The sequence below is a fragment of the Phalacrocorax aristotelis genome, chromosome 1 (assembly GCF_949628215.1).
Source record: "Phalacrocorax aristotelis chromosome 1, bGulAri2.1, whole genome shotgun sequence".
NCBI lineage: Eukaryota > Metazoa > Chordata > Aves > Suliformes > Phalacrocoracidae > Phalacrocorax > Phalacrocorax aristotelis.
In genome coordinates, this window is record NC_134276.1 from 190,911,837 (window position 1) to 190,938,985 (window position 27,149).

At 43.5% G+C, this 27,149-nt stretch overlaps 1 protein-coding gene and 1 long non-coding RNA gene across 13 annotated transcripts in view; one reads left to right on the forward strand and one right to left on the reverse strand.

Moving 5' to 3' along the window:
- Positions 1-5,901: 5,901 nt before the first annotated feature.
- LOC142051716 (uncharacterized) lies at positions 5,902-17,242 on the reverse strand. 8 transcript variants are annotated; one of them, XR_012658606.1, is made up of 7 exons: positions 16,717-17,242; positions 15,870-16,121; positions 14,274-14,332; positions 13,383-13,527; positions 12,948-13,042; positions 11,953-12,173; positions 5,902-10,804 (listed from the first exon to the last, which is right to left on the reverse strand). It is a non-coding gene; the product is annotated as an uncharacterized LOC142051716 (long non-coding RNA). The 8 variants fall into 8 exon arrangements; XR_012658605.1 differs by having other exon boundaries at positions 5,903-10,801; XR_012658607.1 differs by lacking the exon at positions 11,953-12,173 and having other exon boundaries at positions 5,904-10,801; positions 12,912-13,042; positions 16,717-17,239.
- A 3,329-nt stretch (positions 17,243-20,571) lies between these two features.
- The window catches only part of MET (MET proto-oncogene, receptor tyrosine kinase), a 92,745-nt gene continuing 86,167 nt past the window's right edge, over positions 20,572-27,149 (forward strand). The window contains exon 1 of one of the 5 annotated variants that reach the window (XM_075081116.1): positions 20,572-20,591. Coding sequence is in view for 1 of the 5 variants with exons in the window: in XM_075081113.1 (XP_074937214.1) it covers positions 22,469-22,537 (69 nt within the window). In the remaining 4 variants the exon portion in view is untranslated. Of the gene's footprint in view, positions 20,592-21,021; positions 21,121-21,222; positions 21,351-22,002; positions 22,538-27,149 lie in introns of those variants that run through there. The other 4 variants (XM_075081114.1, XM_075081115.1, XM_075081118.1 and 1 more) reach the window with 4 other exon arrangements.

The following is a 27,149-nucleotide window of genomic DNA, read 5'->3' on the forward strand; positions in this document are numbered from 1 at the left end:
GTAAGACGACAACTTGTGACCTTTGCCATTGATTGCCAGCCAAGTTACATACATCTCAGAGTCTCAGCGGGCCACCATTTGTCACCATGCTGACAGTGAAATATGGCTCAGCCTATTGTTCTGCAGAAGTAACCTCAGCCCCCGGCCGGTGGCGATGGGGGCAGTGTGCAGGACGTTGTGCTGTGTTCCCTGGGAGACCTTGTTGTGCTGTGTACCCTGGATAATCCGTGGGGTTTGGGAGAGGCCACAGCCATCAGGATGATGAGAGAGCTATCCCTTGGAAGAGCTTTGGAAACCAGGGGTGCCAGCATTGCCAGCCCACAAAGGGTGAACAAACATCATGTTTTGGGAAAGATCATTATAGCTTGGATGGATTTAAAAAAAAAAAAAGAAAAAAAAAGAAAAAAAAGCCTTCCTTACTATCACAGTGTATTTCTGCAGTAAGCTGCTGTTTGTGAATCCTGGGATCTCCAAAATAGGGGTTGCCGACTCCCTCTTATACACACTTCATTTAGCCAAAGGAAATAAGCTCTGAATCAGACTGTTTACTTGGGTGTAGCTGCTCTCCCACTGTGCTGGCCAAATTTGTCTTGTAGCTTTGAAAAATAGCTAAAGGCCAAGCAGGCTGTCAGACAGCTATTCTTTATCATCTGGTGGCTATAACTGAATAGGCCCAATTGCAAGGACGCTTTGCATTATGTGAAACAGGTGTGCACACAGCCCAAGCAACCAGGTGCTTAATCTGACTTCTGCTGTGTGGGAAAGCTCTTTGCCTCCAATTAGTATCTTCACAACAGGGACTGAGTTTCCTAACCAACTCCTGAAGTCCCAAATTAATGTCCTTCAAACCTCCATCTAACACTAGAGATACACACAAAAAACCTCCTGCCTTTCTACATTTCTGCAGATGAGCATACCAGAACGACCTACATTTGGTAACACCAAATTCTTTGAGCACATTTCTTTCATTTAAAACCTAGTGGCACTGCTCCATACCTAGCACTACAATACTGTGGTCTTTGCCCATCCTTTGAGAACTGACTTAATAAGTAAGAATGCATTTAACCTTGTAGAAACCATGCTGTGATGAAGATGCTGGTATCCTAATTAATGTTCTGATTAAGTACCTATTCGCACCTATTTGGGATGGCAGAAGTACTTTCCTGCCAACAGAAGTAAAACTGTGAGAAAGCCATATGCAGCCAGATCAATGGTCCAGTGCCACCAGTATTCTCCCCAGCAGCTTCTGACCTTCCCACTCTATCAACTGGACTGCTGGGTCATCTAAATAAAGGCACTCGCAGTTCTTGCCACCTGAGGATGCTTCTGATCAGACGCATAAAATATTCAGAGGAGGCAGAGACTCTCCTACAGCATATCTGAAAGCTCTAATTGCTGCTCTTATAATGCTAAACATTTATGCAAAGCTGAACAGAAGCAAAAGCACAAGATAGAATGGCCAGAAACACCTTGGAAATGGGAGATCTGGAAGCCCGTCCCACCAGGCAGTGGAAGGATCTGAGAGCTGATCCCCCTTACCTCAGGTGAGTCCCCAGACTGCCAAGCTACCAAACAGAAAGAGAAGGAAAGCTCTCCGTAATGGTTCTGAGAAGTGAGATGGGGGGGCCCCAGCTCTTAACTTGGCCAAGGTTTCCAGGGTCCCAGCCCACACGGTAGTACCCTGGAAGTGGTACCTTCCTATCTTTTAGCATCCTAGGCTGCCGAGTTTATCTCACGTGTGATTCTATATTTAAAAACTTAGAAGTGCATACGCTTTGGTGAAAGAATAAAAGCCTTAATTCTAATTGCAAATATTTGTACTTCTGCTTCTAAGCACTCTGGTATTTGACACTGCTGAAATTAAAGCCCCAAATGTTAATCTGAGGCTCTAGTAGCAGCAGCATGAATACAAGCTTTCTTCTTTGTTTTCCCAGTGACCTTAACCATTCTCTCTAGAAACAAAAATTCTTCCCTAGGATGCCTCCATAATTTCTGGCTTGCCAAAGGAGTATTGCTGTGATAAATCCAGTAGGAACTGTCTTGTCACATGGAAAAAGACTGACCATTTCTCTTTCTTGTGTTTAGCCGTATATCATTGCAGAGTAAGGAGGAAGGGAGTTTGGTCAGGTTTTTTTCTATTTTGGTCATTGGTCTTTTACTATGGAAAAAACCCATAATTACTAATTATGCTGGGTTTTGTTATCCATGTTAGTATTTTCAAACTCTAAAAAATAGCTTAATTAGATTAGTGTCCCTAGGGGAGGCTTCAAATAATCTTAACAGTAGAGTAGCAACCAGAAAATATAATAAAGGCTGTACCACATTAGAGGGATAGGTCCACCCAGCCCAGTTCTCTATCTGACAGCAAGCTAACCTCAGAGGCCTATGAAAGGGTATTAAAACAGGGTCAGCACCCAGTAACACCCCCTCAGCCTCCAACAATTTGCAGATGCTGAACTTCAGTTTTCATATAATAGACCTTGGTGCGTTTTTCTTCCTTTGGTTTTTCAGGAGAGAAAAGTCATGCGTAAGACTGGAAAATACTCTGAGGAAATGAGATAAATATCAGAACTCTGCTAATGTCAATAGATTTACATTTGAATAAAGCTGGTGGTAGAGAAAAAAATAAAGGTACATTTTAAAATAGACTATGGATAGGCAGAAGAAACTATGGATAGGCAGAAGAAATAGTCTTGGATGGAATCAACAGGAATATGTCATGCTGTTGTTTTTTCCACCTTCAAGCCCGCTCCCAGCTTCAGAATGTAAACTCTAAGTATGCTATAGTTTTCCTACATATTATTGAACAGCTGCACTCTTCCATTTGATTTCATTTCAGCACATTTGGGGTGTTTTTATTACAGAGATAGTAAGTTTTATTGCAGTAGGGTTTGCGTTTTCATTTTGTTTGAAATCAAGTTAATACCTCTTGAATATAATGCACATCCTACAAGAAATAAATAATACCGCCATTCACGTGTCTTGTAGGCAGAGTTTACAGTAGAACAGGCAAACCATCTCAAAGATGGTAGTCAATTGACTTCTGCCTCCCCTACGCGCAGAGATGCACTGGTGGTGCGTAACGCCCCTAAGAGGGTGTACTGGCCACTTCTGAAGAGCAGATGTGATGCCCCCACCATCTGCACCCTCCATTCCCTACTCCCAGAAAGCAGGGAAGCACTGAATGTGCGTGGCTTGTAACTCAGCCTTGGGTGCATTGCAGAAGTTCAGAGGAGCAGGCAAGAAGCCTGGTAGCCAAGGATGGGACAATCTGAAAAGTGGCTCTACAGTACTGGCTCGGTCTCTGCCACCTCCTGTGCCAGGAGTCTCTGGAGGATTATCTACAATCCACCTCCTTCTGATGATACAATCGATTATTGTCTTACCCTTCCTCTTGAGAATTATCTAAAGCAGAGCTATACAGGCAAGAACAGAGATCATGTTATGGTGGATGTGACACAGAAATGTATATTTTTACTGTCACAGTACAAAACCAAACTGTGCTGTCCTCCTAAAACTCCTTGTATATGCATGTGATAAGCTAGAAAAAAAAATCTTGAGAAAGAAGAATATGTGAATCCTGAATGTCTTGGGGATGCTATAATCACAGGATACATCTCCACTATACTCACTGTGAATGTTTCCAGTCCTGAGAGGTGTTTCCAAGCTAGTTTTAGTTTAGTTATGCTGAGTACTGACAACAACAGAGATGAGGAGTCATGGACTATAATAGGTCAAAATACTTAAGGTTCCTGGCAATTTTTACAGTTCATAATGAAGCTCATTACAAGAAGGGCAGTTCCTTATTGCCAAGAACACTGATCATGAAGTTGTATTGTGTAAAACATGAAGAAAAGGTTCAGTCCTGGGTATAACCATCCATCAACCGCTGTCTTCTGAAACCATTTCAAGAGCCTTAGCCCAGTTTCAAGTGAACATGTTCAGATCACAGAAACAGTGTCACACCTTGTACCTTCTCACATCTCCCTTGAGAAGTTCCAGTTGGGCAATCCTTTTGCTCTGAGAAAGAGTTCCTCTGTCAGAGCACCGCAGTTCATTGGTGCAACAGCATTAGGGAGAAAATAACTATGTTCTTCAGAAAGAAAGAAAGAAGAATTCATACTTACAGTGACATTGCTTCAGGGAGTAAAATTTTAAAGAACCCCTCCCTGTTTCAAGACTATAAATAAGTCTCTAAACTCTTTATGCTCTGACTGCCTGAAAAATATGTGTTCATGTCCCATATTTCTTAAAGTAACAAGAGCAATGCTTCTATGAAAAGCAAGACAGGATAGCCAGTAGCAGACAAAGTCTTTTCTGTGAACTTAATTGCATCCTTACAGCTGAAATGTAATCAGAACTTCAGCTATACAGAAAGCCAATAAATAATAATGGCAGGGTTAGATTATGTACCTATATAACATAAGAGTTTGTCTAGTCTTCACACTCAAACACAGCCAGATTACATCTACTGAATACCATTCCCTTCATCTGGAAAAAAAGAAGTGTGTAGAAATATATATATATTTATACTGAGCATAAAGGTAACTTCACATAAAGAGACACTGGCATGTAAATATACTGATGACAATCCCTCTAGACCCGAGCTGTGTTTTACATCAGCCTCTGTGAACCTTTTTATGGAATACCTGTGACCAGGTCCTTTGGTGCTGTTTCAGAGGGACACAGAAAAAAAAAAAAAAAGAGGTTCTTTTTAAACTGGGATGTCTTTCCTGTGATAAAGAAAAGATTGGGTTCAGTGGTGAGTATAATCGTGGCCCTTCATGCAGGTGCCTCGAAAGAGAAGACCTGCAGGTAGTTCTGTCCCTTGGAACTGTAGATCATAAACCAGGTAAAAATAATACTGTTTTCCTGTGTTTTCTGGAGCACAAGTTAGAATGTATCATGGAAGGCATCAGTTAAAAATGCATAATTATTGCCTGGAACTTCTTTCTAAAAGAGAACATCAAAATGGCAAGATCAGACTTGAGATGACAGTAATCACTGCTGTTCTTAAACTGTAATGCTTATTTCAAGTAATAAAAAATCAACTAAATTTTAGGCTAATTAAAAAATGAGCAGCGATAAACTCAAGGTATCCATCATTATAATACTTGCATCTTCCTTGCGGAAAACAATACTTTTTTTAGGAAATCAGGGAAGGTTACCTGGGAGACAGTATATTTTTCTCCAGAAAAGTTATTTCTATACAAAAAGGTAATTCACAAAAAAAAAAAAAAAGCTAAATTTTTCTTCAAAACTCACTTTTAAAAAAGATTCTATTTATTCAAATTTACAAACTTTCCTCTCTAAAATGAAGTATTGCAAAGTAAAACAAAAATCATGAAGCTGACTTCCATGAAGCAAGAGGATGAAATCCCTTTCTAATACCTTTCCAAAATGATTTCCAGCTCTCGGATTTCTCCAAAATACTGTTCAAATCCCAGTCCTCTATCAGGAAAAAAAATTGTCATCAAACTCTGCAACAAACTTGTTTTATGGTTGTCTAACCACATAAGCCTGCTTTTATCAAAAATATTGTGCCTCTTCAAATAGTTAATTACAGCTGTAAGATTCAAAACATTCCCACAGATATTACAGTTTGGTTTGGATTTCACTTTTGCCTGCAGTGTTTTATTTATTTTCTTTGTTTCTTTCTGTATTTTTGCCCTGTAGGGTTCTTTGGAATTTATGGTGTTGCCTTGCCTCCAAACAGACTTTTATAGTATCTTTCCACTCTCTGAAGTATTATGGTAGTTTCTTCAGTTTATGTGAAGGGTTACATTAACCAGTGTGTTGCTGTCCTTTCAGTGCTGGGAGTCAGCCTTGAGACAAGAGCCGCTGCCCTAAGGAGAAGTTAGCCCCACAAAGACTTTTATTTATCATGAAGCCTTGCCATGCGGCGCAGCCATGCAGCCTCTAACCGCACTGGACCAAACCTGCTCCTTGACAGGTAAGGTGTACCCTGGGGGAAGGTAATGAAGGTGAAGAGTTGGAGCCTTCTGAGGACGTTGCTCGCGGCAGCCCATTTCATCCTGCCTCTGAACTCAGCGACGCCAGAGCAGATATCCACACATCCACTCACAGAGCTGCGGGGAAGTAAATACGTACCGGTTCTGAAAAATGCCAAAGGAAAGCTGAAGCTGCAAGGCAGCGATGTACGATGTCTGATATCTGCTCTCTGAGAATCATTGCTGGCTTATCTTTTTAATTTACATCTTTCTGCATTGTACCTTTTTCCAAGACTTTGAGTTATGACCATCGTTCCACTCCTAGACTTTACACTTCCAGTGAGGAAAGCAGTTACAAGCTGACGCCAGCTCCCTAGAGGAGAATAATGTGACCGGCTAGGTTATGTCTCAAGTTTCCACTCAGGTTCCTCATTTGCTCTAGTCTTGTCCTTTTACAAGCCAGTTTGTTTTCCATTTGAGTATTAGTCTGCGATGGCTCTCACGATGGGAATCACCTAGCACCAACACTACCTTTCTAAGAAGTCAGCTCTACAATTGTCTGGGCTGCTGAGGGCATGCTAAAAGTGAAGTCTAAAGTAGGCAGAATGGTTTCTCCCTGCATGGATGCATCTCTTTTCATGGACTACAGACAGGATTTGACTAGTTTACATTACATACCAGGCTTTCGCACTCTCAAAATTAGGTGCGGTGAATCTCATTTTCAGCAATTACAGGAGCTTGAGCTTTATGTTTTGCATTCTGAAGTGATGAGCTCTGTGAAAAGCAGCTCATCAACAAAATCCAGGGCCCTATGGCAGCTGAACAGCTCTGGTGTGTATCAACAGGAGGCAGATCCAAGCACTTGGTTTCTTCCAAGCCCCCTGCTCTGTTCAGAGGCGTTGACCAGCACCTTTTGTCTTTACCCCAGGTTTTAATCCAAGTGTGCTCTGGGTAATCTTCTTACTATAACCATTTCAAATACCAAGTACAGGAAGGATAATAACAACAGCGTTTTCAAAAGGTTAGTAAAAATCTTCACCAAAATAGACTATGAAGATGCAGTAGTACAAACCAAAGCTCTTATACAAATTTTAACCCTGAAGTCCACCTACACACACAAACAAGATATTTTACCCTCCTTTGGATGTACCTTGACAGCAAGTAAATTATCCCACTGCAGACTACAGTTAAACCTGTATTTTTTTTAACCTGGTATTTTGCAGCAAGTATGTTGACTAACTCAGTCAAAGGCTGATAGCCTGCCAGTACTTTCCCATAATTTCCCTTGAGGGATAAACAGATTCTCCCCAAATTGACTGAGAAAGCACTAGGAATTACACAGCCAGATACATGCAATAAATTGTAAAAACAATGAAGAAACAATCGTACACATGTGGGTGTGCTGTTCACACCCAGCTTGCATTAATTTGTCTTCTGAGACCTGAGTGACAAACTCGCCAGCTAACTTTGAATTAAAACATACTGTAAAAGAAACCTGCATATTCTCAAAGTCTGAAACATTATATTATTATTTAGGAAACTTTATTGAATCAGAAAACATTTATTTGTAGAGGCATCTGGGACTGTCATTAAAACACAGTAGAACTAGAAAAGGTTTGAATACAGTGGCAAGGATAATGTTCAAAAAACAGTCTAAAGTGATTGGGATTTTCCAGTCTGGAGAAAGGACAAGGAGGGGGAAAGGTAAGAAGTACAGAGAAGTGAAAGCATCACAGAGAAAAAAAAATCTAAGGAAAAATTATTCAGTATTTCTAAAAAAACAGGAATCGGAAGAAATCAAAGTGACAAGGCAGAAGGGTTAAAACAGACAGGAGGGAGTGTTGGGGTTTTTTTCCCACACAGATTCTAGTTAAATGGTGGAACTCATTGGCAGAGGACACTGAAGGTCAGAAGTATATACAAGTACAAAACATGATAGGAAAAATGGATGGAAGAAATATCCATCAAGAACAATGAAACAAAAGCCTGAGGAATCAGCAGCTGGCTCAGGAAGTCCTCCAGCCACAGTGCTGGAAACTGGGTGGGAAAGCTAGAGAAAATGTCGCTGTATGTTTGCCTTGCCTTATGCCTCTTCCCTGATCATGTGCTGTGGGTGACTGTCAGAAGTTTGATGGGTTTTTTTGAACGTTTGTCCTAATCCTACAGAGCAATTTTTATATACTTGGGTAGTCAGTGTCTCTCCCTGGACCTCTCTTTCATTGCTAAGGTTATAAATACTTCCTGAAGTTTCCCAGTGTAGCCATACCTTCAAAGTGCAGTTTGTCAAAACTGGTGAATTTTGTCATATTTCCCAGGTCCATCCTTCTCAAGTTATCTATTGGGCCTTGTTTCCACAAATTCACTGACTTGGTCATATTGAGGACTCCGATCTATATTTCTTGATACAAGCTTTGGGATATAATAAGACTTCCTCTCCACATGTGTTCTTTCTTAAACCCAATCAAAACAAAATGAATAATTTTTTGTGAAATAGGAAAAAATATGTTTAGTTATATTCTTGCCAATATTAAACAATCAAACTGCAGTAATGAGTAAGCATGTTATGAATACCAATTAAGGTGAAAGCAATGATTAAAATAAATAAACAGAAAACTCCTTTCATTAATTTGAGGACCATATTTGATGCAATGCATGTTTTTAACTAGCCAGCAGAAGTGTGAGTATGAGTAAGATGCAAGAGCTAAAACCAAAACAATAAGCCAGTGTTCAGACTTACAGAAGAAGGAAGTATGAGCAACTTAAAACGCAACGGAGAACTGGTAAATAGAGAAAATAATAAATGCAAATAAATCACAGCTGCAGAGGGAATTACAGAAAGTTAAATGTTTGATGATGTGAAATCTAAGTAGTTTAATTCTAAGTGTTAATTATTTCAAGTGCCTTTTGCAGCATGCTGAGTCTAGTGAAACAGTATGAATCACTGTCTAGCCCTAAATATGAACCATAATGGAGTTTATTTCAATGATGGTGTCTGTTTTGCCATTTTTGTACTACAGCAGTCTTCAGGCATTGTTTATTTAAGGGTCTAAGGCCCTTCCCCTATCTTCTGCTTTGTCTTTGTACAGCACAACAGCTCTTCTTTCACAAATGTCTTTATAGCTGACTTTTAAATATGCAGAAGTGTTATTTTTCATTCCCCTAAAGGGAAAAGCTGTCTTGATACAAATATTGATATCACTGGTTTATTACAGCTGCCAATAGTTTGGTCTCAGAACAGATTCACACTGCACATCAAGCTGCAGCAAAGTTTTACAAGAAGCTTTGCTTCAGATATTGGCTCCCACACACATGGGATTTGGGCATCCTGGTGCTGTTCTTGGTAAACTCATAAAGCAAAAACAGCCCTGAAGTTGCCATAATATGGTTTTTTTCCTCATGCCTCGATTCATTAGGCAGTCGCGGATGATGTGTTGAAGCAATGGTTCAGATCCTTCAGAAAAAAAGAGATCCCTTCACTTTTTTCCCCTTTTCTTGATCCATTGGGTCCGATAGAACAGAGCACTTCTCAGTCCACATTAATTATACGCAAGAATACCAGAGGTGAAAGGAATCCTCAGATGCACATACCCCAGACTTTCTCAGAGGCAAATTATGAAATTCAGTTTATATTACAATGAACAATTACACACGGACAAGTCTTTTATTCCTTATATTAGCAGCCTTCAACAATTTCAGAATAATTAAATCCCAGGCACAATTTGCCAGAATCACTACATCTCAGTGTAGCCTTAGCTCTTGTGGATGCTACAGAAGAGCTAAGTGACAAGTTTAGGCTAATACTGCTTTTAAAGCACTGCTTATGTGGCGATATGCCTCCTGACTTTCAAACATAAAGGAAGTATTAGGAACTTCACTTAAGCAGTTGCTTACACAAATCACAGTATGACACTCGCCTGTATCATTAGAAGATTAAATATTTATGAAAATATGGATTCTATATTTCAAAATTATGTGGGTAAGGAACGAGCTATTATTTGGCTGTGAAATGCGACACACATTTATGCCACTATGTAAATAGTGATGGTAAAATATGATCTAGATATTATCTCAGAATCCACGAGGTGGCAGTGTCATAGTTTTCTTAGTGTCTCGCACTGAAACATTAATTTTCTTTTAAAATATATAAATGCCACTGTGGTATTTATCACCTCAGTTTTGGAAAATTTTGGGGAAGTATTTGAGACATCGCCTTCATTTCCAAAACCTGACAATGAAAAATTATTTCCCTAAGAAAAGGCAGAAACTATTATGTAAAGATGAGGAGCCAGCTTCCTGTGAGGCATCTGTCATGTTCCTGGGTGTTCAGTGCTGGGGTGCCTACAGAGGCTTGTGAAGGGTGCTGAATTCAGACTTGGTTATTTAGCAAAAATACTGAATGTTAGGCCTGTGCTAGCTTATGTTAGATCTCTTTAAATAAGAAAAAGCCCCTTATTTAGAACATAGAATGCAAAATATGTCCCTATGTTCATGAAAATATATCTACATTGTATTTCTAAAAGCACTGCAAATGCAGAATTGCTAAGAATACCAAAAAGGGGAGATACCTTTGTCCTGTTCTAGTCTTCTCCAGGAAACAGAACAGCCTTATTGCAAATGAAGGAAAAGGTCATGCAGAATTTAACAAGTGGTTTCATTTTAATTCCTTGGCTCCTGTTGCCTTCACACCCGCTGTAAGGCTGCTCGCAGGCTGTTTTGCTCTGTCCCGAGGGCTGGGGTTGCGGCCATTGCCCTGGATGCTGGCTCTGTGCCGAGACAGAGCCGGGTGGCCCGCGGAGTTGTCGTCACATTGAGAAGATTAATGCAATTGGATAGATCGCATCCGTCAGGATCTGCTGGATTCCCAGGAGGACAATTAATTAATGTAATCTTATTCAAACACAGTATATCAATTCCAAACTTTTTTACATCCAATGTAAGCTTTCCTCCCTTACTCTAGTAAGTCCTTCAATAAACACCAGGAATGTCAGGCCGTGGATGTGCAAACGGGGTTGGTCTCAGCAGAGCCAGTGCAGGGGTTTCTAGCCACCTCTTGGAGCAAAAGCCACACTGTCAGCTAGCTCGATCTGTCAGCTTCTTCCAAAATGACCAGCTAGGCTTTATGGAAGCTACGGTCCTCTTCTGGAAAATTCACGTCTGTGACTGCACCTCTTCCTTCTCTCCTGACCACTCCTTAGTGTGATCTACTCCTCTTTCCTTTTCCAGCTCACCACATGGCCCTCCCTCTCAATCCCCTTGTCTGCTCTCTCTCCCGGGGTAATCTCGCCTACACATAACATCTCAGCCATGCTCCCAGATCTATTACCATTCCAGACTAGACCTCAGCTCAGTGAAGAAGGCACCCACCTGCAGGTGCCTACTTGCAGGTGTCTGCATGTGAGCTGGGTGCTCAGGCCACACTGCATGGAGGGGTCAGCCAGCCCAGGAAACATTCAGATGTCTAAAATAAGTCTCATCGCCTGCAAGATATTCTTTATCCCTTTCTCCAAGTCAGCCTTTCAGCTTCTCTGTGCACATCTATCTCCAGCAGCTTAGGTTAAACCTGGTTAAGACACAGCGTTCAGCATTCCTCTGTCACCTGTGTCCTGCTGCAAGCCTGACGCATGGCACCACCACATGCCCCGCCCAGGGTCAGCCTCACCTCAGACCTACCTCCAGATGCTCGCTCCAGGTGGTCCATGAGCCAAAATCTCTGCCATCTCTTAGTGTCCTTTTAAGAACTATCTCCAAAACTACTGTGGCAGAAGTAGATCGGTAGTTCAAGTGTATCTCATTAGCCAGGCTTTTAATGAAACTTTAATGAAACTGTTGATTATGACAACTAGTGAAATTATCCCTGTATACTTTCCTGCATCTTTAATCCTAAAAAAAGAGAGAACTCTACAGGGAGGTCTAATGTTACTTTTCATAATGAGAAAAACGTCAGCAGCTTTCAGCCAAGAAATTTAGGAGCTGTATAAGGGTTGGTTTTTTATGTTTTCACCTGTAGATTTTGTCTGCTTTCTCCATCAGAACAAAAATGGCTTGCTTCAAAATCTCTTGAAAAACACTGGAGATAACAAAACTTAGCTGGAATATTTCCATTGAGTCTTGATCTAAATTAATTGGTTTTGAAACTTCCACCTCTTGCATTTGCCTCAGTGCTTCCGTAGTAGTACGAAGGCAAAAAGGCTGGGTTCTTCTTGTCTGTCTGCTGGTTTTTAACTGAGAGCCAGATAAGAAGCATTAGATAACCTGCATCTTGTATGTAGTATATGAAGAAATATAAAGTGATCCACATTTTAGATGTACTGAATTACATTCTCAGACATTTTCCTCTGTGCTGACATCTAGTATAAAAGGAGACCAGGCTGACAAGATCCCTGGCTTGGGCACCTCAGAAGGCATGTGAAGTCAGCTGGGTCTGGCCCAGGTGATGGGAGAGGTTGGGATCAGGGTGAACCCACCCCTAACATAGAGGTCACCCCACGACGGGGTGATGGGGCTGGAGACCTTCCTTTCCTTCCTAAAAAGGAGCAGCCTTTCCTTTTTATGTCCAGCCACACCTCCACCCCAGCCACTCCCTGACATGTTTGGGTTGAGATTAGGCCTCTTCCCTGATTAATGCCAATAGGATGTGTGCAATGAGACACATCGCAGCCTTCTAAGATAATGTTAACAGTTGCTACATCATTATTGTCATTAAAGAGCACTAACACATACCAGCAAAATGTTTGCAATATGTTTTAGCTCTGAGAAAAGCATTAAAAACTGCTTTAAGATGTAAAAGATCTGTCTAGGCTTGCAGATTCAGAGGAAATTGAAAACCCCTGACGAATGGCCAATATTCCTGCATTGCCTTCAGTGTAACTTCTGAGCATTTCGCAGAACTTGTCCTTTATTTCTCAGGGGAGTGAGAGGACAGGCTGAAGTGACCTGGATGCTTCAAAGTGGCCAACTGACCTCACAAGCTGACTTGGCCAAGGTGACCAAAGTTACCTCCTTCATCTGGTGACCAGGATCCTCAAGGCAGATGACCCAAATAACTCTGATTTCTTCCTTGTTTCTCAAGAAATAGTTGCATACAAAAATCCCTGGATTTCACAAACAAGCAGTTATGTGAGCAGCTGGCTATGCAAATAAGTTGCTAATGTACAGATTAACAGCACAACACTGGAAAAAGGAATATTTTCAGAATTAGCTTCATAACTCAAGGTCCCAATTTCAATTTAAATTTGAAATTTAAATTTTAAAATTCAAGTCTTTTAAATTTCAAGTCTTTTAAATTTTATTTTTACATGAGGCTTATCTCCCTGACCTATTTAGGAGCAAAAAAAATATTTTCTTTAGGAATTTTGGACCTTCAGAAAGATAATTCTATATCAGACCCGCTTTCCTCCCTCTGCTTCTCTAGAGGTTTCCTTCCTGTCTTACCTTAGACAAAAGAGTGGTTTTCTCTGTTCCTCAGTCCCTCATCAGTAAAATGAAGCTAATAGCACTTCTCAGCAGCAGTTTTGGGGGAGGATTAAGACAGGAGGTGTTTCAGATGTTCTTCAGTACATTAAAATGGGAGACAGCTCTAAGGGGGAAGAGTGTATGTTAGAAAGAAGAAAGAAAGGATAAAATCTTTCTTCTCTCTTAGTTAGGAGTCAAACTTTGGGAGCTAACGTGGGAGTCAATCAGAGCTGGATTTGTCCTGATGGTAATTGCAGCTTTTATAGGATCATTTAAATTGTCTGTCAAATGAAAATATTTCTGTATAATGAGCATGCTATTAAAAACACCCCTGCCAAACCAAGGGCAGACACAGTCACCATATCTATGAGGGACTGGCATGGATGTGCAGCTACCACCGAGCCAGGCAAAGAGCAGCGCACGGTGCCTGAGCATTCCCCAGCCCTCCATAACCAGACTGGGCAGGCAGGTAAGTACTGCAATTTAATTTGGAAAAAAGCATCACCTTCCAGTTCCTCCCTTCTGATGTACTCATTATATGGCTAAATCTCCTGAGCTGGAATGGTTTTGCCCCACTGTTCCCCTCTTTCCTGCTGGCCAGCTCTTGGTGGGGTGCTTTTGTTCCTTCTTAGAGATAAAACTAAACATATGAAAGTGACCAAAATCAGGAAGGTGTTCTTGCAAAACCCACATTTTAACTTTGAATTTCACCTTTGTTAAAAACCTCTCAGATAGCTGATAGAAGAAAGTGAAACATGAAATTACAATGCTGAAGTAATCACTTTTGGTTTGGCTCAGTATTACCTAGAAAATCCTTGTTTCATTTGATTTGAAAATGTTCCCAAACTCAAAGTTAAACTTTAAACTCACCTGAGTCCTTGCTGGCATGTTAAACGTGCCTTCTCTCTGGATGTTACACAGCAGTGTTACTAGCTCCCAAAGGAATACAAGTGGTAAAATTTTAATAACAGTACAAGGACACTCTGATTTTTCTGTTGTGGTTTTTTTTTTTTTTTTTGTGAAGAAACATATTGCTATCAGTATAGATGTATTGTTAAGGGCACAAATATTTCCTGGCTACATATTATGGGTGTGCTCCTGGCTAATTTAAAATAATGGGATTTTAGTGTTGACTTCATTCTCCATAGTATTAGATTCATAATCAGCACATGTGTCTAATTAAATTACTAAAGTTATTGAAAGGAATAATCCCCTATCAAGATTCTTATGAGTTGGGCTGTATCCTAAACCAGCCTTATGAAATACAGATTTTGGCAAATACCATATACTTACATCATTACAGAATCAACAATGTTATTCTAAAGTTAACTTAAAAATGCAGATTCTTTAATGATAATGAACCAAATCCAGGCCTGGCTTACAATACCTTGGCTTGGTCACAGAATACACTTCTTTATCTTTAAAAATGTATCAAAACAGGTATTGTACATAAAATGCAACACATTCTAAAACACATCTGGGAAATAGCTCATATATAATGACATTAAGTAAAAAGCCACTATGAGCTTTTAGAACTGTCTTCTTCATGGCCATGCAGAAGACAAATCTGATACACTCATATGTGCATAAAGGACCGGGTGTTCCAAATTGACAAATAATTCTGTATATAAGCCCTTAGAAGTGGCAGAAAGATGATGACTAAACCTAGACACAGCTCTCCAAAACTAAGTATGCCAGGCAAATTCCCACTATAAACTGCATCAGTGTGAGGTTTTGACGAAGACCTCCACTTTGATAGTTACAGAGAGCTAAGATGCAGGCTCCCAAGTCTGCAAACACTTATGTATGCAATTTATTTCATTACCAAACATGTTCTGTAATGCCTCCCCTTTCTTTCCACTTGACACCTGGTCAACACCATGCCAAGGAAAAATAGGTCAATACAGGATCTCTTTTCTCCTGTATTCCCTAGTGTTTTATGGAAGTTTTGCAATGATAATTTCTGGTTTTAAAGTGCTTTCCTCTCTCTCACATGTTGAAAAATTATTGAGGAAATATATTTGAGTTTATCTGATAACAAAGTGCTATGAATGCAAGAAAGAAGGATAAATGAAAGGATTTTTTTTTCTCAAACCTCTCAGTTTCCCTCTGAGATAGTGCTTACAGCAGCGTTACCTTAGGCAGTAGCATTCTGAGATGCTTTCAGACAAAGGAGAAATCTGAAGGTGACAGTTCTCTTCCAACTTGCAGGAGCTCACCAACGGTAATACTTGTGCAAACAGCACACTGTGGAGCTCTGTCGTGACCTACAATGATGAGCACAACCGCAGAAGCCAGGCTGCAAATGCCCGTGGTGCTCGGCATCAGCAGGCTCAGGTACGTGCTTTAGGCATCTGATTATCCCTAGTGAAGCTTATGTCCTTCAAAAGGAGGCTGAATCAGGACTGGGTTTGTTCACGTGTGCTCACATGTGTGTTAGTACAGTCACACCCTTCCCCTACTCACCAGGTGCACACATAGCTGGAGGCAGGATTTGTCCCTGTGCTTTTAAATAGGTAGATTTTCTATTTCCAATGATCTGGCTGCTATGACCTTTGAAAACACAACCAGCAAACTGAAGGGGAAAAAAAAGGGCTGCACCTGGGTCACCGAACTGGTGCTTCTGTGCAGAACACAGAGACTTCTGGAAACTTTTTCTAAGAGTTGGCCCAAAGATAATCTTGCAACACTGGAAATACCATATTCAGAGTGATTCCTCTACAAAACAAATGCAACATGCTTGTAGTCAAAATAAATGTGCAATACCAGTCAACATATGAATATCATACACAGCAAATCCCTCGCTTTGTAAAAATCTGACTTTTGAATATCATCAGGTTTGTTTCCAGTTATACAAATAAATCTACTGTGCCAAGGTGTCACATATATGATATTGGGGTTGGTTTTTGCCACTGTGCTTTGCCTCAAACAGTTCACAATAAGCTATGCTAGAAAAGTCCTCTACAGCATGTGCTGGAAAGCTTTTGCTTCTGTTGTGTGAGCTCAGTGAATGCACCAAGGGCTACTGCGTTTGTATCCATTTCAGGGACGTGAGCATAAAATCATAAAGACCATTCAGCTTTCCATCCTGCAACAATTTCTTGGTTTTGTACGTTCAGAGATATTAATCCAGGATTTAACATATTTCAACACCATTAGGAAGAGAGGCAAGGCTAAGGTGGGGAGCAGCACTGCAATCCACACCATCTCCTCCCAGTTCCCCTGCTGCTTTCCAGAGGATGAGGTGCCTCCTCAGTTTAAACTAATGTAAATCTTGGCTGCTGCAAGCCCACCCTCCTCCTCAGCCTCTGACCTTGTCCTTTTGCAGGCACTAGCAGATGGATTTGAAGAGCTGATCTGTCAGTAAAGTAATCTTCGTTCTTTTGAGTGATTAATTTTTGCTGAATTCCTGAACTTCATGTACCTGCTTCCTGCGTGGTCAGTGAGGCACTGGCACAAGAGGGCACAGACCCATGGCAATCCAGACTTCAGGTGCATGAACCCCATCCATATTTTCCCCCATTCTCAAGCAATCCAGTTAGTTGATGCCTGCACTGTTCGGATTTTGGAATCTCTCGGTTGTGGTGTTCAGTTACAACCAGAAAGACAAATAAGGAGAAAAACTCTATCAAGTTAAACAAAGGGCTTCCCTTTGCTCAGTCAATAAATAGAGAGAAGAAATCACCTGTGATCCACAGCACAGTGACTAACCTAAACATCTTTGATTATGATCTATGTTTCCATACAAATGGAGAGCTGCCCAGTGTGAGAGCTCAGTGGTTAGAGGTTAGGATTTTTACCTGGGGACTTCTATTTCTGGCTTTGCCAAAGGTTTTTGCAACCTTCAGCCACTGGCTGAAATTTCTTTTAGCACCACTGTTGACCCCCTTAAAACAAACAGAAAGTACCTATTTAGCTTGCAGTCTACGGGCTTAGTTAATAAATGCCTAGATAACTAATAAATAGCCATAAAGCACAGTGATGATCAAATCTTTGGAGACTACAGTTTTAAGTATCAGTTGTGCTATTTAGCCTGGTTTCCAGAGACGCAGAACAACTGTCACAGGCATGTTTTCTCCAGAGCCCAATCCCCCCGTCAATGCTGTCTGTCCCTGCCCACCATGTGCTTTTAGAGCCCAGGGAAGGCAGAAGTGAAAGACAGATTTTGTCAGATGACTTCAAGGCACGAAGTAGTCTTATGGAACTGTGCCTGAGGCATAACCCCTTCCCTGAGCTGCCCCTGGCATTTGTAGCCAGACTGCCTTCCCGTAAACAAGGGTCCTCAGGAATTACAGTTACATTACCCCAGCAGGCTGGTGCACTGATATTTTACCTTTGGATCACTGGTCTGTAAGGCAGCTGGGTTGGGTGTAGTCATCTAAGGCTCTTTTATTGTACATGGCCCACCAGGGAGACTCAGACTGAGCTACTGTCAGTCCACATTGCAGGGTACTGTGGCAGAAGGGTACCTAATACCCACCACTGCTAAGCTCAGGTCTAGAGATCTTTGTCTCCCGTGTTGTTAAGTATTGAAATAATTCCTTTGCACTCTCTTCCTCCTTAAGAAATCATTTACTTATGAGTAAGCCCAGCTAAGTCAGAAGTTTCTGGAGTCTCACAATGACATTTGCGTTTCATATCCACTCCCAAAGGTGCGAAAGACTGCAGCAAACGACAAAGAGCAAATCCACTGATGGCACCAAATACCTGTGGTGCCATAGAGTATAGTGTGGTCCTACAGAAACGCATAGTGGACCCATTTTCGATTCTGCAGGTTTAAAATAGGTGGTTAGATCCAGATTCACAGAGATACCTAAACATCTTCTCCTTATTGAAATTAAATAGGAGTTGGGTACCTAGATGAACCTGATCTTTGGACTCCATTTTGCCTCCTGTAGTTATGATAAACTATTTCTTAGGCTCTGTACAGAAGTCACAATCAAGCCCATAGGACTGAACTGGGCCCCTTAGTGTGTTGGGGGTGCACTACTGCCGATGTATAGAAATATAAATCGGCCTGTGTTTTCATTCCTGATCTTTACGTTTGAAAGTTCAACTTAAACGTAGCCTTGCAACTGATTTTTCTAACTGTACATTTGTATTCTTGGACAAGTGACAGAGTTTGCTCATCAGCTCCCTATCTCGAAACACGTCAGGGCTGGGAAGCACGTGCCAATACTCTCCCCAGTGTGTTCCAGTTTTCTTGCTGAATGGATCACCCGACAGACTCTCCTTTACACTTTTGAATTGCTTTTTCCAGTGCCGTCAGCTTTCTAAAATGTGCCACACCATCATACTTTTGTCAGACGCCTTAATGGAGTGTAGAGGACCAGCTCCTTTTGGACAGGAGGCACAAAAGAGGAAAAGTTCTAAGAAAAACAGGTTGATAAGTAAGAAGGTTGTAGTTTCTTTTTTACCAGTTCTTGCACCTTAAAGGTGCTTCAAGCCTCTGAGAAGCAGTTCATGGTGCATAGACCTGACTACAAGCACAGTGAAGGGAGTATCTGAGGATTATCAAAGCCCCGCTGCGGTGTAGCTGTCTCATACAGCTAACCTAAAATAACATGGCATCGGCATGGTCAAAATGGAAAGGAAACATCTGTTTCTCCTTTTTATGTTAGTGACAATCCATTTGTTAGCTTTAGAATAGCACAGGCTGTCCCACTGATAACAGCTTGGGAGCTGGCTGTTCAGCCCGGGCAGGTGCATGGGGAGCTGAGGAGCTCACTAAGAACAGATAGCACTCGGGGCTGTCCTTAAGAGGATGAACATCGGACTGAAATCTTTTATCTTTATCACTTTCTTTCAAAACTAATGAGGAAGATTCTTCCAAATCTGGTGTGACTATGGATGCACACTGCTTAACTGAAGCCCAGTGAATGGTACGATCTAACTGTAACCATGCTGTTCCCTCTAGGGGCTGGAGCTGTCTGTGTTGCTTCTCAATCTTCTTTTTCTAACTACTGCCGAGTATTAATTGAAGTAAAGGTAATTGAAGTAAATGGATGGATTTTCAGGGACTTCAAACAAATGAGATCAGATCACTCAGAACATCTGTACTGCTTCTTAGTTTTTAGTTTTTAGCAATTTCGTCTTGCAGGAACCAGGAGAAGGGGCTGGTTTTATCTTCATTTGGTGTAAATTTTTGTGTGTTGCTAACATACACGAAACGAGGAGGCAATAAGTATAACCTCACCATTGTACTTTTCTTATTGTAAGAGGCTGTCTTTTTCGCTATCTGTTGTCCATAAAAGATACTGCAGAGTGAGAATTTCACAATTTAAACACATAAAAGGCTACACGCTGCCTCGATCGCACATTTGTTATTGTGGAGAATTGGTTTATAGCTAGGTTAGATGTCTTTATCACCAGTGCCAAAAAGCCCATAGGAAAGAGGAGACAGATAAACAAATTGTGAAAGTGCTGCTGATGCAGATTAGCGGAAGGCTGGCTAACTGCTGTTTAAAAGCATTTTGTTCTGATGTACGGCTTTGTCTATATACACATCATGGTGACATCCCAGGCCTAAAGCAAATACATACAATACTATATTTAATTTTCCTTTCAAAATGTTTTGATGTAAGGTCTGACGTTTTTCCCATGGTTAATCATGAAACTGGGCAATGTTTCTTACAGTTCCTTGTACTTTACTCATGCAAAACATTCATTGGTTTAAATGGTATGATTAAGGGGAGCAGAGTTGGGGCCAAAAAAGGAAGCATACAAAGGGAAAATAGATGTTTCCAAAAACTTCTATTGGAATACGGAGCCTTTCACTTAAAATCTGGTTTAAATCAGTAGCTGCTGAAACTCACTACCACAAAAAAAAGATGGGTCCTCTGGTGCAGGCCTCGGTGTTGAGACTTGCAGCCTCTCAGCAGCTCCACAAGTGCTGGTGGCATTGCTCAGCGACTCAGTTTCTCAGCGCCTCTGGAAGATGAAGACACCGCCTGCCTTGCAAACCTTGCGAGGTTGAGACCCCAGCCTGCGCCGTTTAGTACCTACAGGAAGCACAAATGGGGGGGAGATAGCTATTTGATGGTCTGTATGAATTGAGGTCATTTACTCTGAATCACGTGTGGACAGACGTTCAGAGCACAGCCAGCACTGACGCTATGCCAGCAGCAATATGAATTTTTTCCCACTACACGGCTTGAGGGGTCTGGAGATGAGCCTGGAGGTGCCCAGGTCTTGGTCTCTCAGGGTACGGCTTTAGCAGCGCTGGGGCGCAGAGAGCCGGGGGTGCCCCGCGGCGGGTGGCTGTGCCTGCGGGCCACCGGTACCCGCTCGGCCTGAAAACGCCCGGCCGTAGGACAAGGGCCACCAAGGGCAGCCGCGGCGGGTCCCCTCGTGCTCTGCCCGTCTGGGGAGCGACAGCCATCCCTCTTGTCCCCGGGCTGGGGCAGCCTGGCCGTGAGGGATGGGGGGGAAGGAGGGACGGAGGGAGGGAGGGGAGAAGAGGGAGGGAGGGAAGGAGGCGCCCCCTCTCTCCTTCCCCCGCCGCGCACCCGGGCTCCTGCGATGTGGTGAGTCACAGGCAGGTCAGGACCGCGCCGGAGGGGCGGAGGGAGCCGAGGGGACCGGCTGATTTACCGCTGGGAGCCGCCACCAGCGCGGCGGAGGCGCCGGAGGGAAGGGCGCGCAGAGCCGCCCCGCAGCCCAGGTGCCGGGCGGGAGGGCCCAGCCCGCCGGGGCGCGCAGCCCCCGCCGCCCCCAGGTAGGGACGGCGGCGCGGGGCCGGGGCGGCGGGGGCGCGGGTGGTGGCGGGGTGCGGGCTGCGGGGAGCTGGCAGCGCGGCGCGGGGTCGCGGAGGTGCGCCCGGCTGCGCCCCGCTCCGCCCCGCCCGGGCTGGGCCGGGTGTCTGGACGAGGGCGGCGGAGCCAGCCCGCCGCCGTGCAGCGCTCGCCCCTCCGGCGGCGGAGCCGGCGCGCAGCCCGCTCCGCTCCGGTAAGGACCGGCAAGGGCGGGGGGGACGCGGCGAGCGGGGGGGGACGCGGCGAGCGGGATGAGCCAGGAGCTCGGGCGGCGGGGGAGGACGGGGAGCGGCCCGGGTGCTGCGCCGTGCCCCGCCCGGGAACTTCGCGGGAGCGCGGAGCCCGCGGCCGCCGCTGCCCTCCCCGCGGCGGGCAGGCTTCGCGCCGGGCGGGGGCAGGTGAGCCGCGGTGCGGGACCGCCGGCACCGGCTGCCCCTGCCCGGCCGGGCTCCGCAGGGGTACGCCCGCGAAGTGGGAGTGCATGGCCGGGCAGGGCAGGGCAGGGCAGGGCGGCCGCGCAGGCTGAGCGCGCTGCCCCCCGCCGCCGCCCGCCCCTTCCCGCTCCGCGGGCGCGGAGCAGCGCGGCCGGAGGCAGCGGCGGCCGCCTGTGGCGGGGCTGCCCGCAAGCGCGACGGGGAAGTTCCAACTCGGAAGCGGTGGCTCCGAGGTGTGGGTTTGTGGTGGTGGCCGCCGGTCCGGCCGCCCTCCGTGAGGCTGAGGTCTCGGGGTGAGCCTGTCGGGTTCCCCGGGTGGGGGATTTGTACTTTATGGTTGTACAGCCTTCACAGTCTTCCGTGCGCTCGTATTGCGGTTTGGGCTTTTTTTTTTTTTTTTTTTCTTCATTCTTAAAAAGCAGGATTTGCTTCAAACGGTAAATAACTTGCACCATATCACGGCATTCCACCACTGTTTCCATGTCAGCGTTAAATTAAGTGGCCTTTGGCTTTATAAATACTAAACGCACTCCTTAGAAATTGGAAGTTTCACACATACATCTTAAAATAGGGATTAATAATCGAGTAACAGCGATGTTTAACAAACTGTGCATTTGTAACCCGTAGGAGGTTATTCAAGCTGCAGTGCGTGCTTTTTCCAAAGAACCTATGCCATGTGCGGTAGTTCATTTGCTTTTATCCTACAGGTGCTTTTTGCATTGTCCACCAGCCAAAAGAGCATGGTGTCCTTTTCTTTCTTTTTTTTTTGGGGGGGTGGTGTGTGGTGTGTGGAGGGGTGTGAGTGGAGATCCGAGAGGTTTGGATTCATAATCAGGCAAGATAAAGTGTCTCACATGTTTCTCTAAGAGCTGGTTAAATGTTTACAGATCATACACTGCGAGAGCAAAAAGCTAGCCTTTGGCAGGAGCTGCATGTTGAAAACAAAGTAAGTTAGAGAATGACTGTATCGCTTGTTCTTTGTGTGCCCTAATCCTTCTTTAGCACTGTATGATTCTTTTTCCTACTGTCTTCTAATTTAAACTGAATCATTTGGAAAAGGAATATTTTGTAAAACATTCATCTCTCTATTTACAGAAAAGAGACTCAGCTTCTTTGCCTTTTTGGTCGGGAGGGAATGAATTGTCTTTTCTTTATTATCCTATAGGGCTTTTTTTTTTTTCCTTCTCTTTTTTTCTTCTCCAGAGGATAACCACTGCATAGCAGCTCTTTACTGGTAAGCTAAATTGCACATGTTGTGGCTGGAGAGTGGTTTGTGGAGGTGTCGCTTGCTCGGAGGAGATGGCAGTGCAGCCTAGAGATGGACGGGAGCACACTGAGTCAGGGCAAGCTGGCCAGAGAGCCAAAACTCAGCAGAGGTTCAACGAACAGCTCATGAATGCAAAACTGAGTGGCAAATGTTGTCCTCCCAGGACTGCCTTTCCCATCCTGATTTTCCCGTGTTTATAGTTTTCTGGTACCTTAGCTGATGACCTGTAACCTCCTCCTGCTGATGCAATGCCAACTGAAGGTGGGCCAACCCACCCACTCTCATTCTTCTATCATCTGCAAGTGACTATTCTGTGTTTTTCAACTGAGAGGAGAAATTCAAAGCCTGCTGCCTCCCAAATCTGGCTTCCAGGACTCCAGAGAGTAGCCGGCACAGCTGGCTGCAGTGCAAGAGCAGCAGCCTTGCCTTCACAGCCGCAAAGGGAACCTGATGCCAGCAACACGCTGTGTTGGGGTGGCTGGAGAGCCTGAGCTGCAGCAGTGGGAGTCCCAGACCTCTGGATGATGTGCTTTGTACTACAATTCCTTTGTGGTGGTGATGTGTCTAGATTTCATTCACTTCAGGCAGAAAGCAAGGAGAGGTTCTGCATCTCCATGTGTGTTTGTGGAATATCTAGTGTAAGGGAAATCCTGCTTAGGCGCTCTCAGCGCTACAGAAACACATATCATCTCTTGAACAAGAAAGCAATACAGCAGCTGAATAGCGTTCCCTGAAACTACGGGAACACAAATCCCAGAAGGGAGTTACAGGATCTGTTTGGTGCAAAAGAGAAGGAATGTGTTGCAGTGTGGTACTTCCAACAAACCTTCCTAAGATTTTGTGTGGCAACCACACCTTTGTGGCTGGTTCTTGTTAAACCCTTGTGTCCAGGCTTCCCGCCTGATCTCCCCGTTGCTGCCTCGTTGGCTGGCCTTTGAGCCAGCAACACAATTTCATGTTTCATTAGGCTGCTTCCCTCAGCCGAGCCATCAACCTGTGCCTCTTGTCCGCTGTGGCTGCAGCCTGTGATTTTTGCCTCCCACAAAGTACCAGCAAAGTTTGTAGCCGATAGTTAAACCCTTGCAAATCCCCACCAACGGTCACGCCACGTGGTCCTGAACAGCACGCCGTCACTAAGGAGGCAGGACCATGGCTCTGCAGGGGACTCCGCAGATGGCACCTCTTTGCCCGTCCCTCCCCGCGCAGCCAAGCCAGGAAGGTTTCTGTTGTTCTCTCCTTGTAAAAATGTTGCGCTTTTCTTGGCAATGGTTTTAACAAATCTATATCTCGTACATAGCGACTGATGCGAGTGCGTTGGCAGAAGCCGTTTTTAAATCAGTTTCCTTACCCAGGGGAAATGTAGTATAGACAGGGCCTTCAGGAAACGAATAATTAGGTGACCTTTTTCCCCCCAGAATATCAGGTCTGTTTTATGTAGAGCTGTTTGAAGTCACACAAATTCTCATTACTCTCCAAATCTCTAACCTTGCCTTGTTTAAGATACCTTTTAGGAAATCAAATCAGTGTTTCAATCTAATTTCCAAAGGCATTCAAACACATGGTATGTGTGCTAACTTGTTTCCTCTAGCATTAACAAATCCAGCAAATTGCCAAGCTATTTGCCTTCAGGAAAACTATGATGTTGTACAAGAAGATAAAGTATCTTTTTCCTCCAATTTTAAACATTAGAAAAATAAAGGAGAGGTAAAGTTATCAGACCAAATTGGTCTAGGATGTAACTCCTTTGAAGGAAACAGTGTTCCCAAGTAGGTTGCCTTGTGTTTTTTTTTTTAATCTGTTCTGAGGCTTTTTAGTCGCACTGTGATCTTTTTCAGTCACTTGATTTGGCTGGATGGTGACCGAGTCCCCTTAGCTCAGATGGACCTTCCTTGAGTTAGTCGCGACTGACTACGCCAAATATCAAAGTGGGAAATGGAAGTGGAGATAGAGAATTTGAGGGGTTTATAACCCTCAAATTTTAAGGGTTTTGTAACCTTCATATTTTAAGGAGAGGCTGTGTACATGACCCAGGTGCAGGGTGCATGCGGTGCAAACAGGGAGGCAGTGGATGCCCTGAAGCCACTCTCCTCTGCCTCTCCGCCAGCACACCGGCCTCCAGGGAAGCAAGTGCCTCAAACATTTCATTTTTCAAGCAGGTGTCAATAACAGAAGAGTTTCTGTAATGCTGAAGAGTTTAATAAGCTCAAAATACTTAAACAAAATGCTTTCTTTGTGCATCCTACAGCTCCGTGATAGTCTCTTCTGCTTATTCCAAGAAAAATGAACATGCAATTGTCCTTTTGTAGGGAAGGCAGCGGATGGGATCTCGTTGGAATTAATGATAAATTCGGTTGCAAATGCATGCGAAAGGAAAATTGCCGAATGCTTTCAGAAGATTTTCATTTTGCTCAAGTGTTCGCACCACGGCCATCGCCATGGTATTTGATGGCTATCCATTTTGTTGTGTACATTGCAGCTTTAACCTCTCTTTGAAGGGTCACATTGGCATGCCTTTTTTTCTTGTAGTCACAGAGAAATAACAATTTCTATGTAAGTTGCTTTCCTCTACCATAGCTCCTTCATTTTGACGTTTATCCAACTAAACAGTATCAGAATCTTTTTGACATGTCCTAGTGTCATTTCTGTGAAGGATCGGTGACCTAGCTTGATAAATTTTAAAAAATCAGCAATATAACTAAATATGTGACATTTATTGAAATTCATTCTTTGCCATGGAGCTACTTTCTTTCAAAAATATTGAGAATAGTAAGGGATTGCAGCTGCAATTTGATTAAATCTACAGTTGTTACCATTTGCCTTCTGAAAATTGATTCCCTCCCCTCCCCGTTCCCCAGCTTGACATGTTTATTGATTAAAAACTGTGCACTGGCCTAAGCTAGCATGTATTTGCTAGTGTTTGTGTGCCTCCCCATGCAAGTTCCAACAGGCTTTCGACCGTGGAAGCTGACTCTACTCTTAGGCTATTGGAAATGGTAAGGTCCCTTAGCAATTGTTTTAAACTATATGATGACACATCTTTGAACCCCATTGTACGAAGGAAAAATACCTTCTGACTGGAGAGAGATTTCCTGTTTATGTGTGTGTTTGCTGGAATTAAGCCTTCCCCTGTGTGTTGGCCGAGTATTTTTTTTTTTTTTTTTTTTTTTTTTTTTTGTAATCCAAAATGGCAACATGGCAAGTCACCTCCAGAGTTTTATTTTTTGGACAGGATACAGGTCTTTTATTTTCAAAATAGCATGGCTCTGGAGTTGATGATGAAGCATAGGGGCCTCTCAGTTATACTTCTAAAAGCAGAGCCAGTTAATTGAGGTGGCACAGTTATAAAGACAGCTAGATTTAAGCAATAAGTAATTAACTTTTATTGACAATATTATACAATGTGAGTTGTTCACTTCCCACACAGGAAGATTTTGGCTTCAGGCAGATGTTCTTTCAGCATAAGGATATGAAATTTGCCAAATGTATAATTTATTTTATAAAATGGCTAGGATCATAGCATTGGTTGTGACTGAAGAGAGTCCCGTAAAAGCTTCTGATACTTTTTGCTCTACAAAGAGAATCCCAACAGGTGGCCTCCAGGCAAGATCCCAGCTGCAGGAGGATTGCATGCAGTACCTGAAGGGCTTTCAGCTGTCTAGACATGGCAGGTGACCAGAAAATAAAGCATACGTAACACTCCTGCCTCTTGCTTTCTGGGGTGCCTATGCTTGTGACCCTGTAGTGTGCCTCTGCACCCTATGTACCATAGCTGAACCCCCTTCAGAGGGGAGAGTTGTAGTTATGGGACTCAAAAAGGCATTTTGCCTGTAACGGTAGTGAGGCTGGACCACCCTGGATTTAAGCAGTAAAGTTACAGTTATTTATTAAATACAGAGTTAAGGTTTCTGGTTTGCTTCAAATGATGCTCATTTTAAACAACTGTCTGGGGCTGGGAGAAACCTGGGCTAATGGACTGATTACACTGAGCATTTGTTAGGGCTGAGAGCCACATGGCCCCAGTGTGGGATGGCAGCATCCCAGCCCCAGCTGTGCCAATTGCTGCCCCTGCCCACATCTGGCAGAACGTTGCCCTCAGCTGAATTCCAGTCCCTCTATCACCCACTACAATGGCTCGGACCTGCAACGTATGTGGGTCTCAAGCAACTTCCTTTTCATACCTCCTCTTGTGGTTGTGCAACTTGCCTGGTAGGAACCATAAGCAAGACTCTGGCCTCATGGTTGTCCCTGGGAGTTTTGCCACTGACTCTTCATGGACTGTGGGTTTTGCTCT